The sequence below is a fragment of the Periplaneta americana genome, chromosome 16, assembly GCF_040183065.1.
Source record: "Periplaneta americana isolate PAMFEO1 chromosome 16, P.americana_PAMFEO1_priV1, whole genome shotgun sequence".
NCBI classification, from domain to species: Eukaryota; Metazoa; Arthropoda; class Insecta; order Blattodea; family Blattidae; genus Periplaneta; species Periplaneta americana.
The window spans coordinates 6,877,273-6,894,858 of NC_091132.1; the positions used below are offsets into that span (position 1 = coordinate 6,877,273).

General features: G+C 35.9%; 1 protein-coding gene across 9 annotated transcripts in view; it reads left to right on the plus strand.

Annotated features, from left to right (window-relative positions):
• The window catches only part of LOC138716254 (uncharacterized), a 619,716-nt gene that overhangs the window by 545,813 nt on the left and 56,317 nt on the right, over positions 1–17,586 (plus strand). For all 9 annotated transcript variants that reach the window (XM_069849112.1, XM_069849113.1, XM_069849120.1 and 6 more), the window contains one exon: positions 10,991–11,208. In XM_069849112.1, coding sequence (XP_069705213.1) covers positions 10,991–11,208 — 218 coding nt within the window. The remainder of the gene's footprint in view (positions 1–10,990; positions 11,209–17,586) is intronic.

Below are 17,586 nucleotides of genomic sequence, written 5' to 3' on the forward strand. Positions count from 1 at the left end.
GAAAGAAGACAGAGGACGATTCATAGAGTCATTCTACCTAAGAGCCAACTGGCTAGTCTCTGAAATTGAGACAACTCATCGTGCCTAAGGTTTTTCCGTGGTTTTCCTAAGGCGCTAAGACATGTCGGGATGAGCCCTAAGGCTGGTATTCATAGTCGACACTTTATATCACCACTTTGCAAAGTGACACTTTTGACGAAAGTGGCTCTTTCATATTAGTGGTATTCATAGACGATTGAAGAAGTGCACTTCACAAAGTGTCACTTTATGCCAGCAAAGTGTAGAGTTAGAATTTGGTTGGTATCAGAAGTCCCACAATGCCTTTCAAAACAAGTGAACAAACAATAACAAATTAATGACGTATAACCTACAAATTAGAATGCTTGTGATTTGAATTGGGAGCCTATTGATTGCGCGAGGAAGAAAATATATATTTAAAGTTGTTTTATTTCAGTTTCTAGTTTTGTTGCCGATAGTTTAGATTATTTCAGTCAATTCAGATATATAACATTTTATTAAATAGTTAGTGATACTGCCGGTGAAATTAGGTTAGGTTTTGTACAGTACATAACTGATCCATTAATTTATATAGTTAGATTAGGTTCTGTACATATCTTTTTCATTGATTTATGTTGCTAAGTTAGATTTTGTATGTATCCGTTCCACTGATTTATACAGCTCGGTTAGATTTTGTAGCCTACATATCTTCTATTAGTTTATATAGTTAGGTTAAGTTGGACTGAGTAGGTTAAATTTTGTGTGTGTGTGTGTGTGTGTGTGTGTGTGTGTGTGTGTGTGTGTGTGTGTGTGTGTGTGTATATATATATAATCATTAAAGTTATATCGTTAGGTTAGGTTTTATACGTATCTGCTTCATTGATATATCGTGTTATTTCCGTTATTTTCATTTTTGTCTTTTTCGTGAATAGTGAATAGAAGTAAAAAAAGAATGAGATAAACACATTACTACTGCTATTATTATTATTATTATTATTATTATTACTACTACTACTACTATTTTCTCTCTCTCGTTTCCATTATTGCCTGCTCTTCAGGAATATTTTGAATGCCAAATGTTTCTATAATGCAAAACAAAATTGGCCTAATAGTATGAGATCTCTTTTCATGGTGAGGTTATGACTGCACATGAACTAGAGACAGTAGGTGTATTGCTTACCGGCGTGAAAATATATATTACCGGTATCAAAACAGTAATGATTATATCAACATCAAGATAAATCTTATCTCAAAATACAGGTAGTCAACAAAAATCAAAATCATTTTAAACCCAATATAATTATGGAATCTGCTTAGAAGGCAGGCACGTGAGGTCTCTCAATGCTAATTTAAAATAATCATGCCTACATTAGATTGAAGTTAGTTTAAGTTAAAAAATTCGTTTCAGTAATAAAAAATAGGTTATATAGGCATATCTACCTACATATCAGTTCATCGAATTGAGGTTATAAATATACGAATGTTACTACAGAAATACCTGAACTATAATATTATATATATTAATGTATGGTACATATCTGTAGCATAGAATTTCAATGCAGTCAAAAACTGTATTATTGGAGGCACTGGCAAACGTCTATTATTCGTTTTTGTCAACCAGTCATCGAAAATATAAGCAATCTCAATAAGTTTCTTTATCAAATCGGAACCGTTTTTTTTAATTCTATATCATTATAAAATTCCACGGGATTGTCTTTAGGCCTATCTCTAATTTGTACATTGTCCACTAATTGTGCCATCTCTTCCGCACGTTCTAATAATTCGACAACTTCCAAGACGTCCGCCATTTTTATACAAAGTGCCACTTTCGTCTCAAAGTGTGGTCGGAACTACACTTTCATCCAAAGTGTTCCTTTGCACCAAAGTGTCGACTGTGCAACGGAAAAGTGATACTTTGCGTCTTCCAAAGGACACTTTCATCGAAAGTGTCGACTATGAATACCAGCCTAAAAGAAATGGGCCACGGACCTGCACTCATATTCCCATGACCCCGGTAATTTTTCTAAATTTAATTAATAATTACACCTATCTCTGCCTATCTCTTCGTAATTGAGTCAACATAAAACCAAATGGCTGGTCTCTACTTTGAGACGATTGAACAAGGCTCGAGTCATAAATCAATCGACCTCCTACCTAAAAGCCAAATTGGCTAGTCTCTTATATGAGACAACTCATCCTGCCTAAGGTATTCCGTGGTTTTCATAAGGCGTTAAGACAAATGTCGGGATGAGTCATAAAAGAAATGGGCCACGGACCTATATGCCCTTCTCGATATTCCACCTTTTCTAACAAACGACGTAATGCCCTGGTTCAGAACCTATAAATTACATATTTAATCTGCGAAAGGACAGGGAACCTTTCAATTTGCAGATTCAGAATCCACGGCGTCTCTCCTGGCGGTCTTCACCTGCCTTGTCATCGAACAACAGACGACAGAGTCTTCTCGACTCCTCCTGCACTGCGAAATGACACAGTTCATTTCAATGTGCAGATCTGCACCAGCCATTTCTTCCTCGTCCCGTCCCGTGATCACTTTCATCACATTTCCGTCCCCTCGCGTATGTGGTACCTAAGAGGTTACGTCCATTTTCGGGTTTTTCCCCTTCAAAATTTTCTAGAGCTCCTTCAGTGGAGCGGCGTAACCCGGAGTGAGACAAGTGACCAACAGGCTTGGAGCTCACATATTTAGTTTCTCACAGCCCCGAATCCCTTGCAAGGACGCGTTTTGCGTCCCTTTTAAATTTGTCCTCCAAATTCTCCTCTTTCAATTCATAGGACGGACACTGGAAAGTTTTCTTTTCTCAATCGTACTATCAGGGACTGGAATGCTTTACCTGCAGACTTACTAAAGGCTTTACCAATAACCAAAAATGTAATTAAAATAGGCTTAAGGACTTTACTAATAGATGGTATATATTATGCACACTATTTAACGAGTGTAATTGATGTTTTGTTATTTGAAGTGATATATCAATGAAGAAGTGTGTTCTGTCAGTGAAGTGTGTTGTCAGTGAAGTGTGTTGTCAGTGAAGTGTGTTATGTAAGTGAAATGTGTTTCTGTCAGTGAAGCTTTATAGTTTATAGTGGCAGTGCAAAGTATTTGAACAGTGAAATGTTTTTGAAGTGTTAGTGAAATCAGGATAGAATCAGTGAAATGTGTCGTAGTTCCAGTGCAGTGAGTGAGTTGACAGCGAAATGGGTGTAGTGTTGAAAGGTACTTGTGCAGGTATGAACATATCATACTCGTGGGTTTTAGTTCGAACTTAGATTTAAGATACAAATTAGATTTACTATAAATGTTATTTTAAGTGATCGTGCTTCATTTAATTTAGGATGCTCCCTGTTTATTATTATTATTATTATTATTATTATTATTATTACTATTATTATTATTATTATTATTATTATTATTATTATTATTATTAAGTGTAATTATTTATCACTGCCACTGGGTATATACCCATTTGCAGTGTGAATAAATACATACATTTTTTTTATTTATTTTATTTTAGTAGGTTATTTTACGACGCTTTATCAACATATTAGGTTATTTAGCGTCTGAATGAGATGAAGGTGATAATGCCGGTGAAATGAGTCCGGGGTCCAACATCGAAAGTTACCCAGCATTTGCTCATATTGGGTTGAGGGAAAACCCCGGAAAAAACCAGGTAACTTGCTCCGACTGGTAATCGAACCCAGGCTCCTGGTTTCACGGCTAGACGCGCTAACCGTTACTCCACAGGTGTGGACTAAATACATACATACAAAGTTGCATATCCTATAAAATATAATAATTTTGAGTAAAAAAATTAATGGGTGTGAATTTTTAATCAATAATGAAAATGGCAATGGTGTCTAAATCGCTGAAAAGCCTTCCCCGCCCCCTCACAAAATGAAATTAACAAAACAAGATGCTCAAGATATTTCATACTTGGTTGGCTGTCACAACGGCTCACAATTACAAATGGTGTCGTTGTTGATGTGGTAATTGGAGACTTACAGCTCATGAATGATAGGTGAAGTGCTTCCTTTCGCTCACGTTGCTCCCAGCACGGTAATTTAAGAGATGCTGCCAACATACCGTATTAGCAAATTATTAGGTTCGACTGGCGTGCCAACTTGCGACCCATCCTTCCTACCAGAGCAGCGAACTCTGAGCGACATGCCGCGCTACAGGCTGGCGGAAAGATCGCGACTTATTCCACGCTGATATTTGTGCTACAACTTCAACGCATTATGCGTGACGAATATCACATTTTTTCACAACCATTACCTAAAATATCATTTTTCTTACAGTCTCTGTGCATCAAAAGGATGTAATTAATATTGACTCATTATTGAAAATTGTCAACAAAATCACAATATGAAAAAAAAAAAAATCTTGGACAACAAATTCTTACCTTAGAAGCCAGTGAAATTCCAACTATAGTCCCGTCGCTCAAATTTCCGGCAGCCAATCACGTTGCAGGTATGCTACATTTAAACGTGTGCGTCTTGCGATTCACTGATGAAGACGTTATTCATTTCTTAAGGCTCGATAAATACTTAATATAATCGCCCGCCTTTTTGGCTCTTTCGTTGGCGTTCGCAGAAAGCACACGGCGACGTTATTTGCCGCTCAATTATTTGCTGAATTCCAGTGCGTTTGATTTATTATCATAGGAGCTATAATGTTTTCGCTGTAAGAAAAATCCTCATGTAAACACAAGCACGTGGCTGTCATACCTGTGATTGGCTCCCAGTCGAAATACTCACACGACGCAGGAAAATATAGATCGGTATTTGGAAACCATAATCTTGTATTATTTGAAAATAAAAAATTGAATTCTAGTTGTTAAATATGATGGATCATATAACTTCACTTATATGTATAAAACGCTATGTAAAAGAAAAGCTACTTTTATATTTTGTTATGTACTATGAACGCGGATGAATACCAACAGTAATACCGAGGTAGTCTGTTTTTGTAACAAGCTGGCGTCACTTGAGCTCGTAGTTGTTCACGTAAGCACGTGGTACTTAAGTATGACTTCTGCATCCTCGGTGTGTTTGGTTATTAAACATAAGAGTAGAAACCCCCTCAAAAAGCGGAGAAAAACAAATAGTCTTAAATGTATATAATAAGTTATGTGAGTTTTAATTAGAGTAATTATAATGTAAACATTTCCTAAGCTAACGAATGCATAGTAGTGAGGTTAGGCCTACTTGACGAGTAACGGGAAATGTTTAACATGAAACGGAATGTACAACAGTAGGCGGGAACACGTACTGAGAATCTATGGCGCCAAACAGCGGTCAATGAAGCCTCACTTCAGTCACGTGCTATTGTTTACATTAGGATTTTTCTTACAGCGAAAAGATTATACGATATGATAATGTTTAACGGTGTGGCAAATAGGTTCCTCGTGTGGTAGCTCGGCAACGAAAGAACAAAAATGGCGAACGATACTACCTACCTAGACTTTATAGAGCCTTCACTTCCTAAGACGTAAGCAAAGAGGCGGAGTCACGCCGGGAATAACAGCGTCGCGACTATAGATTGTTTCAATGAAATTTTATTAACTGTTAACGAAAATTAAGGATACTCTTTACACCAGTGTTTCTCAAACTTTTTCGAAGCGGGGACCACTTTTTTAAGTCAGAACAGTTCCGCGGACCACCTTACCCTTGTTTTCTTTGAAAGCAAATTTATCATTTTTGTAGCTTATTTTAATACCAGTATACTTACATTTTAAAACAGAATTAATTAATTAAAATTAATTTAATTCATTTAATTGTATATTATTATTAACTAATAAAGTTACTGTTGTTATAAAAAAATTCATTTTCGGTTTTTAATAATTCAAGGCTATTAGAGTTTGGATAATCTTTAACTTATTAACTAAACAAAATAAATCAATGTTGGTACTCACATTAATGAGATGGATAAGCCTACCGATTCTTGCACAGTTGTTCTATATTTGGCTGTATGCTGGTATACCTTATTTTATTTCAAGGAGTGCAGTTTGGTGGCTTATTTCAACACCGAACTGCACTCCTTGAAATAAAGTCGGAGATCGTCACATACATCGAGTCAATTTCGGTACTTTGTTTTTATTAGAGTTAGTGATGAAAACCCTTTCTCACACAGACACGTAAAAGCAAACTGAATTATAGTCTCTAAAGCACCATTGTACAGTTCATTATATTATCTTTTCACTTATGATGAGGTCTAGAAATTAACCATACCTTCCACTTGAAATTTCACTTCAAGTCCGGTGTCATTCGAGAGTTCAATTAACTGTTCTCTTTCACTCAATGAAAGTTTCTTATTTTCAATATCGCAATTAAAGGGATCACGAACCCATGAAAATTTGTCACATTTACTTGGAAAATAAGTTTCAGAGTTTCGAGATGCGAACATATGTCATTTCATAATTCTTTTCGAATAACGAAATCATTTTCAACCGAAGAAGACTCTAGGGTTGAAAATAGTCAACTGACCCGCAAACCAAGTTTCCTCTCGAACATCTTTATTTGCTCATGCACATTGAGAACAGTCAAAGAATTACCTTGTAGAGAGAGATTTAGTTCGTTTAGTTTTGAGATTACGTACATCTGAAAGATATGCCAATGTACTTAGCCACATGTCATCAGCTGATGTGCAGGGAAAAGATGGCAAGAAACACCTCGTTCATAGTGCTTTAAATCCCTCTTTTGTTGCTGAAAGTAGAGTGGGAAGTCGGTAGACAGGTAGGGTAATAAATTTCATAAAATGTCAGTACTGAAAGAAAAAGTGAAAGGTGATTGCCATGTGTCATTTCCAAACTCTGAGATTTTCAGCTATAGTGTGATACGCAATTCCTTTGAATTTTATTTTTTTCTTCTGTCCTTTTTGAAGGACCAGAAGGGCAGATCTCAAGGACCACTGCTTTAGACCATTTCCCACTACTGCAGTTATGCCGTTTTTGCACATAATTGTATATAATATCTCCGATATAAGAAACAACTCGTCAAAAGTAATGCTAATATGTAATAATCCTCTAAATACTACATTCGGTAGGAAACGTTGGTTAATATGACGAAGGTTAGGTTTGGTTTGTTAAGGTTTTTAGAGCTTGTTATCATTCGAATAATCTGATAACAAATAATGATAGAGGAAGTATAGAAATTTTTCCGACGCCTGTGTAATTTGAAACTGATGTGGTATAGTTGCGTCTGTTGGTAACGCAAGAAAAAGCAACATGGCGGATATCAGTGGGAAATCTCTGAAGTTTCTCCGGATTTAATATTAATTTTATTGTACTGTTATTAATATTATTTGCATTACTTTCTTGAATACTAGTAACTTGTACTGCCCAAGTATTTGATCCATATACTGTTAATATGGTGGTAGCTTTCTTTATTGTTGTCATTTTCACAAAAGACTGCATCATGGGCAGGGTGTTTCCTGTATTTAATTTCCGCTTTGTTTTCTTCATGCTGTCTTTTACATATTTCTCAGCAAACTCTTCTTCATCATCATTACTCATTATACTAAAAATTCAAACAAAAAAAAAAGTCTATATTCTCATTTTGTGTTGTTAAATTGTTACTATGGAAACCGTTAAAACCACCGCCTTCTGGAAACGACCTAAATACGGTGCTCACAGCTAGCTTGTTTCAGTTTAATTTTCCATAACTAACTAAAATTTGAAATTTTTAAAAAACATTATTATGTTTTTCTGCAAATATTCGGTGATGAAAATAAAATATATTACTCCTGAGTAAACTTTGATTTTCTTTACTTGTGAATTTAGCCAACTTGTAAAAAAAAAAAAACACCATCTCTTTAGTTACATGTTATGTAAATTACTATAATGATTGTTAATTTTCTGATGTGTCATAAAAATATTAAACATGTTTTTAACATCTAGGTATCAAAAATAGTTGAAGAACCGCCAGTCTGACAATCTGTTTTTTTCATGTAGAGAATATTTAGAAAGGCCATGCATTTTCGTACAAGCAAAGCATGGCTAAAGAGTCACGAGCAAAGGTTATGACGTAGAAGTGTCCTATTAATCATTCATATTAAGGATCATCTGCATATTGGACACATATTTGTTGGAAATGTTTTCTTATCGATGTAAATGTAAAAGAGAATATGATGGGGAATACTGAAAAAAAATATATATATATTGACTACGTAAAGAAGAATATTTTAATTGCACGGTATCGATATGTAAATTATCGATACAGAATCGTGACATAACAAGAATTTTTCCGATAAAAGAGTAATGGAACGGAGAAAATTTCTCTCCGGCGCCGGGATTTGAACCCGGGTTTTCAGCTCTACGTGCTGATGCTTTATCCACTAAGCCACACCGATACCCATCCCGGCGTCGGACAGAATCGTCTCAGTTTAAGTTCCAACGCAGTATGATGACGCAGATTTAAGACGGCGCTTATTCCGTCGGATCCCGGCCAACTAGTCACTCATAACGGGTGCACCTCAGCACATGTGTGGACTTCGGTCCTACGTTCATAGACATCTATGACGTAGTGCAGAGGGCGGCCACTAGAGGGAACCCAAGAGTTGGAACTTAAACTGAGACGATTATGTCCGACGCCGGGATGGGTATCCGGTGTGGCTTAGTGGATAAAGCATCAGCACGTAGAGCTGAAAACCCGGGTTCAAATCCCGGCGCCGGAGAGAATTTTTCTCCGTTCCATTACTCTTTCATCGTATGATAACGCAGAATATCTGCATGGAAATATCATATGTACTTCGGTACATTAAAATAATATGTAAGAATTTTTCCACTGATACAGCACAAAGATAACGAGTTGGACTCAAGGGTAGTGCGAGCATATGAGGAGAACTGACGGCCAAGATGCGAACGCTACATCTGGAGCCACTGGGTTCCAAAATCTGAATGCGTGAACAGGTTCCGCGGCTATAAGTGAATTAGTGCTGCATAAAATCTGAGAGGCAACTTTTTAAACACACAGTACACAGACGGACGCCCAAGGAGTGCCTTAAATCTTTCAGGCAGTAGAGAAATATACTAGCAAAAAGAAACACAGTGAAAACATGGGGTTCAGACGTAATTCTGAAGTCATTGAGGAAGCTGAAAGAAAGAGCTGCGTAATAATACATTAGCAGAGGTTTATGCTTGATCAAGTGGCACTTTATAGTTGTCAATTGGTAGCCCTTGGAATAGAATTCCGTGTGACATGATGATTTGACTTTAATTACACAATTTGCATAGATTTAGAAGGCCCTGCCGTGCCACGGGCGAAGGATTTGGACTGCGATGTTCATTTCCATGCTTGTTAAAGTTTTGCAGCTTATTACACGCGTAATCTACCGGCCAGATATTTATCCCACTCGTCCAGTTATGCGGATGCAAGGTCCGACCCAGTCGCCTGATGGCCATATTCTTCACGATGTCTCTTAGCCAGTGGCTTGACGTGACGTGTAGTGGTGCGCACATCAATACACATGACATCTGCAACATTTAGATTTTCTTGTGAATTGCCTAATTTATTCTTACTTTCTGGTCTTACGAAGTATAAAAGAGAAAGTATTGTCTGAAATATCTATCGCCTTTTCGGTCAGGATAAGAGGGCGTACTCCATGTAATAACCCGAAAATTTCGCGGCTCGCGAAATCGCGAAAAAGTTAAATGCTTGAATAAACAGACAACAACATATTTTAACGTGTTTAAAGCACGTTTTATACAATTTTACTAAAAATGACACGCATTTTTTTTTAATGTACCTTCATCTACTTCCACTCGTGAATTTACATGAAGTTTTTATAATTTGAATTTCATGTTTTATTTATCATCTTTAAATAATTGCCTTTTTCTTATGAGTCCTTGAAAAATATGAGTATAATGTACTTTTTTCACATTTAACAGAAATCCCAGAGTGGAATAGTTTCAAGTTTTGTCGCTATATGCAATCTTGAATCTTCAGTAGAGGATGCCATAGAGGCAATGCATGAAGACTGCCCATCTTCTGTATATAGAGCTCTGAGAGCCTTGTGGCTTCCAATTCTTTCGTAAATTGTGAACTATTGTTTAAACCTCAGAATGACGAATTTGGAGCATACACTTATGAGAACTAATGAAGGCTTCATTCATTCACACTTTTCTGCTCAAGGGCAGGTCTTTTACTGCAAACTCAGCATTCTCCAATCTTTCCTATTTTCTGCCTTCCTCTTAGTCTCCTCATATGATCCATATATCTTAATGTCGTCTATCATCTGATATCTTCTTTTGCCCCGAACTCTTCTCCCGTTCACCATTCCTTGAAGTGCACCCTCCAGTAGGCAGGTTCTTCATATTCACATTTCAAATGCTTCTAGTCACTTCTTTTCACTTCGTTGTAATGTCCATATTTCTTCCCCATACACTTTGTACACTCCACACAAAGCACTACTTAAAATATTGTATTCATTTTATGCTTTGTACTGCACTATTTTATTACTACTATTAGTATTATTTTATTATTATTATTATTATTATTATTATTATTACTACTATTCTTATTTTTTATCATTATTATTATTATTATTATTATTATTATCATCAATAATTGTCTTATTTTTTATACTTTGTATGCCTCATTTATTTTGACCTGCTGTTCACATTTTATTATGCTTTTTTCTTTCTTTCTGTATGTTATATATTTTGTCTGATTTCTACTTACTTGTTGTTTACATTTTATTATTATTATCTTATTCAGTTTTGTGTGTAAAATTGTAGTGTACTTTATAAATTTGTAGTGTTTTTTGTAACGCAGTTTTACTCCTGGTTGAGTGTTAGAGAAGACCGTGTGGCCTTAACTCTGCCAGGTTAAATAAATCATTATTATTATTATTATTATTATTATTATTATTATTATTATTATTATTATACCATGGAAAGATAGCCTGTTTGATGGTTTGCTAATGCGATTACAATAAATTGTGCAAGCAGCTGACTGGATAGTGTTCTTGTTGCAGGGGGTGCAGAGCCAGGAGCGGCACCTCTTCCTCTTCAACGACCTGCTGCTGGTGGCCAAGGCTCGCTCCGGGGGCAACTTCAAGCTGAAGGAGAAGGTGCGAGTATCGGAGCTGTGGCTGACCCGAGTCGCCATGCCCGACGTCATTGAGGTCAACAAGTCCTTCGAGACTTCGTTCGTGATGGGCTGGCCCACCACCAACGTCGTGGCCACGTTCAGGTTAGCCCCCCTCTTATATTACTTTGTACAGAGTGGACAACAAGCTTGGAATATTGCTAGTCCTAACTTTCTAAATTTTTATGGATATTTTGATCCGATGAGTTGCGAGTAATCAGAAATTTTTTAATGAATTATTCAGTCTATAACTTATCTTACACAAAACTCGACTACGTATAAGTCTAGTCATTTTAAATAATTATGGAAGTGTGGAAGACGAACGTTTTCGCCGTTACAGCATCATCAGATCTTATTCCATACACTATTTATTTATGAACATGTTGTATATAACGTAATTATTTGTTAAATTGGTAACAAACAAGGTAGTGGTACGTTAAATTAAAATGCAATTTAAACAATCTTTGCTTAGATCATACCTGCATAAACAGCGCTCAACGTGCGCGCGCGCTCCTGAGCGGGAGAGCCGTGTTTTCCGCTCGCCGAAACGGAGAGGAAGATACGTCACAATGACATAGACTTGCTATAGGTAGAGGAGAGGGAAACGACCACTCAGCTATCTAGTGGAGTGCAGTGTGTAGGCCTATTCTCAGTAACTGTTTCACGTTGCTTACCTACTGCTACAGTACAGTATGGAGGAATCTAAAAGACGGAACATAACATTTAACATTTAACGATTTACAGCTCGAACTTATTGATCTTCAATGTGACCTAAGGGCTAAAGATCGTTTGAATAATACTACTAGCCTGGTTGAGTTTTACAAGACTAAACATTAGCAATAATATCCACGACTACACAGGCTGGCTGTGAAAATGATTGCTATGTTTGGCTCAACATTTATATTTGTGAGCAACTGTTTTCTATAATCAACTTCAATAAAGGCAGACATCGAACATCTGTAACTGATGTTTCATTACGATCAGTAGGCTACTGTTCCTTTCAGCTGCCAACAGCATAAAACCTCGTTTCGATGTACTGATAAATAAAAATATAACAAATGATATTGTACATTTAAGTAGCTATAGAATTTCTATTACTTCTGTAAAATAAATATTTCTTTATTAATTAATATTAGTCCAAGATAGTTTTGCAAACACTGGACGGGAATTCATTTGATAAGCACTCGTAATAGTACTTCCTTTTGTGTATATTTTGTACGAGATCGCCTCTTCTTCCAGTCCACCTTTATACAGAGCGCAGCTAATATCTGCATTCCGCTCATGAGCTGTGAGCCGGCTCGGAGAGCGCAAACCTTGTGCAGGCCTGCTCTAGAGTATACAGTCACGAAGTTTGAGTTGTGAGAGTACTAGGAACAATAGACTGTGCCAGTGCATTGTCTGTAATGAGGCGATATTCATTCATTTCTTCATTTATTTATTTATTTATTTATTTATTTATTCATTTGTTCATTCATTCATTTCTTCATTTATTTATTTATTCATTTCTTCATTTATTTATTTATTCATTTATTTATTTACTCATTCATTTCTTCATTTATTTATTTATTCATTCATTCATTAATTTCTTCATTTATTTATTTATTCATTCATTCATTTATTTATTTGTTCATTTATTTATTTATTTATTCATTCATTTCTTCATTTATTTATTTATTTATTTATTCATTCATTCATTTCTTCATTTATTTATTCATTCATTCATTTCTTCATTTATTTATTTATTTATTTATTTATTTATTCATTCATTCATTCATTCATTTCTTCATTCATTTATTTATTCATTCATTCATTTCTTCATTTATTTATTCATTCATTCATTCATTTCTTCATTTATTTATTTATTTATTTATTTATTCATTCATTTCTTCATTTATTTATTTATTCATTCATTCATTCATTTCTTCATTTATTTATTTATTTATTCATTCATTCATTCATTTCTTCATTCATTTATTTATTTATTCATTCATTTCTTCATTTATTTATTTATTCAATTATTTATTTACTCATTCATTTCTTCATTTATTTATTTATTCATTCATTCATTTCTTCATTTATTTATTCGTTCATTCATTTCTTCATGTATTTATTTATTTATTCATTCATTCATTTCTTCATTTATTTATTTATTCATTCATTCATTCATTTCTTCATTTATTTATTTATTCATTCATTCATTCATTTCTTCATTTATTTATTTATTTATTTATTCATTCATTAATTTCTTCATTTATTTATTTATTCATTTCTTCATTTATTTATTTATTTATTTATTTATTTATTCATTTCTTCATTTATTTATTTATTTATTTATTTATCCTAGTAGAGATAAGGCCATCAGGCATTCTCTTCCCCTCTACCAGGGGAGTACAATATTAATAATACAATTGCAATTATAATTACAATTAAGATTAAATAATTACAAATACAATAAAAATCAAAGTACTAAAAAATTAACTGATAGACAGGCTAGACAGTTCATTGTAGAAGTTAAGAACAAAGAAAGATTTTTGAACTCATCAAAGGACACATATGGTTCTTAAAGAGAGACAGAGATCTCCAGTAACCTTCCTGGAGTCGAACCGTGATTCACGGAATTTGTAGATGGAACCAAGACAAATAATAGTACTGTAATAACAACAGTGACAATGACAGTACAGTCATTTATTATTTCGGTTGTTTGTTGTTTTGGAGCTAGTCGCGCTTATGCACTTTGATCGTGACCTCATCGTAGTTGACATTTGTCGAATGGATGCACCTTGGCTGCCTAGCGACCATCCCTTATTTGTTTGTAGTCTGAAGCAGCTGTTCCCGTTATCTCCAGTAATTGCCTCAGATCCCTTTGTACAGCCGACAGTTCTCAGACAATGTAAACGGGGTACTATTTGCCTGTTGGTGCACTCTGTGAAAAATATTTGATCATGCAACTTAATATCCTTTGGAGCTTGAAATGGCCCCTCAGTTGACCAGCTACGTCACGTGAAGACAGAAAAGAAATGAGGAAAAGTAGATTTTAACATTTAAAATTGGCCACACGAACATTTGTGTGAAGTATGTGCGAATCTGGTCATCTCTGCTCCTGATGGAATTTGTGGTGGACAAAGCAAGCACCCCACGGGGGTTTTCTCGTGATACCCTCGTTTCTTTCTTTCATTGCACCAATATTCTCCATCTTCACCTACCTGAGGTTATCAGACATTCGTCTGGAGGAAAAAACGAGAGAAAAACCCGACTTCGATCTTATTTGGACAAGTTGCGCTGTGGAATTTTCAGCGAAAAATTCCAGTCCCGAACGGTACCCAAACGCGGACCACCAGCGTGACAAGCTGAATGTCTACACCCCCGAATTACGGCAAGAAATATATCCTTATTTACAATATTAAAAGTTAAAGATGATCAGGATATTTTAGACCATATCTGCACAAACCGCTCGCCGAAACGGAGAGGAAGATACGTCGGAATGGCATAGACTTGCTGTAGGTAGAGGAGAGGGAAACGACCACTCAGTTATCTAGTGGAGTGCAGTGTGTAGGCCTATTCTCAGTAACTGTTTCACGTTGCTTACCTACTGCTACAGTACAGTATGGAGGAATCTAAAAGACAGAACATAACATTTAACATTTAACGATTTACAGCTCGAACTTATTGATCTTCAATGTGACCTAAGAGCTAAAGATCGTTTGAATAATACTACTAGCCTGGTTGAGTTTTACAAGACTAAACATTAGCAATAATATCCACGACTACACAGGCTCGCTGTGAAAATGATTGCTATGTTTGCCTCAATATTTATATTTGTGAGCAACTGTTTTCTATAATCAACTTTAATAAAGGCAGATATCGAACATCTCTAACTGATGTTTCATTACGATCAGTAGGCTACTGTTCCTTTCAGCTGCCAACAGCATAAAACCTCGTTTTGATGTACTGATAAATAAAAATATACCAAAATGATATTGTACATTATTTTAAGTAACTATAGAATTTCTACTATTTCTGTAAAATAAATATTTCTTTATTAATTAATAATAGTCCAAGACAGTTTTGCGAACACTGAACGGGAATTCATTTGATAAGCACTCGTAATAGTACTTCCTTTTGTGTATATTTTGTACGAGATCACCCCTTCTTCCAGTCCACCCTTATATAGAGCGCAGCTAATATCTGCATTCCGCTCATGAGCTGTGAGCCGGCTCGGAGAGCGCAAACGTTGTGCAGGCCTGTTTTAGACGTTCATTCATAGGTTTCTGCCGAAGGGCAGGTCTTTTACTGCAAACCCAGCATTTTCCAATATTTCCTATTATTTGTCTTCCTCTTTGTCTCCTCATATGATCCATATATCTTAATGTCGTCTATCATCTGATTTCTTCTACCTCGAACTCTTCTCCCGTTCACCATTCCTTCCAGTGCATCCTTCAGTAGGCAGTTTCTCCTCAAGCCAGTGATCCAACCAATTCATTTTTCTCTTCTTAATCAGTTTCAACATTATTCTTTCTTCACCCAGTCTTTCCAACACAGCTTCATTTATTATTCTGTTTGTCAATTCACAAGCTCCTCTCTCCTTCATATCCACATTTCAAATGCTTCTAGTCGCTTCTCTTCACTTCGTCGTAATGTCCGTGTTTCTGTCCCATACAATGCCACACTCCACACAAAGCTCTTCACTAGTCTCTTCCTTAGTTCTTTCTCCAGATATCGGCAGAAGATGCTCCTTTCTCTATTAAAAGCTTCCTTTGCCATTGCTATCCTCCTTTTGACTTCCTGGCAGCAGCTCATATTACTGCTTATAGTACACCCCAAGTATTTGAAGCTGTCCACTTGCTCTACTGCCTCAATTAGAATTCACACGTTTACCTTCTTTATTTTTCTTCCGATAATAATTGTATTCGTCTTGTTTGCATTTATCTTCATCCCATACTGCTCACAGCTGTCATTTAGTTCCAGAAGATATTCTTTAGTATCGTCTCCTCTTCTGCTAACCAATTCTTGTTTCGGGACTCAAACTTGGCATTGCTGGTTTGTAGTGCGAAAAGCGGAGAGTCAATTTTTCTTATTCTTCGTCTGCCTCACAGCCGTCAAGCTGAGTGGTTGCCTAGCAACATGAATGGTGTGTAAGGAAATTATCGTGATGCATTGCGAAGTTCTAGGAGAGAGAAACCCGAAGCCCACTATTTGCGGACGCGAACCCAGGGCCTCCGCTAAGCTTATTAAGAAGCAATACCTTTGTAACGCCGCCCCCTTTCATGTTACCCGGCACGATTGTTTTCCAATAGCTGATAAGATGTTAGCTTTCCGAAAACACATCGTCAAGCAGGAAGACGGGGTTTGTCGTCCATAGCAACCCAGCAGATGGCTCGCGTGTGTAACTGATATGTTTCATCTGTATACGTACATATGGGCTATTCCATATGAAATCGATCAGTAAAAAACCTCGCATTTTTTAAATACTCTAATTTTTTCCTTATTTATACAAGGTGCTGAGGAGAGTGCATTTTCAAAATTATACTATCGAAAGTCAAACGGTTTTCGTACTATTGAGCGACAAATTTAGCGTATTTTATAAAAACAAGCCTCTTTCAGCGCTCTGAACTCTGGAACCATTTACTGCAGAACATTGAACGAGAGCTTATTTTGAAGCTGACATTTGGTAGGTTATGTTAAGAAGTAATCCTTATTTTTATTGTATACAGAGAGACAGATAATCTCATTTTACTTACTTTTAGGCTTTTTGCCCATTTGTAAAAATGTAAAAAAATATTGAGAAAAAAACCTTGCATTATTAAGAGGGCATTGTTTGCTTAGTGGTACAGCAATAAGTTTCGAGAGTATTAAATAGATTATTTTCACACGCCTGGACTTGAACGGCGCAGTATCGCACGCACTGGCCGAGAGCTGAAGATAAGCGAGCGTTGGGCGTCATTTTACTCCTGTGTTTATGAAAACTTGTGATAAAGCTAGCCCAGCTGTGGGCTACTAGACGAAACATTACGTGTTTGTCTCCTGGCCTTGCTTGCCTCGGCTAGCTCCCGCCTCACAGTCAGCTGGTTAGTTCATGCGCGTACTATTTGTTTTCTTTATTTGATATTTTCAATACTTTCATATCAACGGTGCACCAGTAAAAATATGTGTTTATTTGTACTTTCATTGCGGAATCTAACCATATATTTTAAAAATATTTTTTCGTGGACAAAGGCGTCTTAATGAAGAAAAATCTAAATTTCTCCATTTCCATAAAAAGTAAGAAAAATTGTTTACATGTCAATATAAACTTTAACTTCTCAGCATCAAAATAAACCATGATTTTGATCATTGGGTGAAAGGGTTTCGGAGCCACAACAGTTTAAAGTTGCTAATTTTATGAAAATACGATAAATTTAAATATTTTAAATTTAAACACTATGAAGTTCTGATGCCTCAAACTTTGCACAAAGCATTGTATCACAGTTGTCAACGGACAGAAAA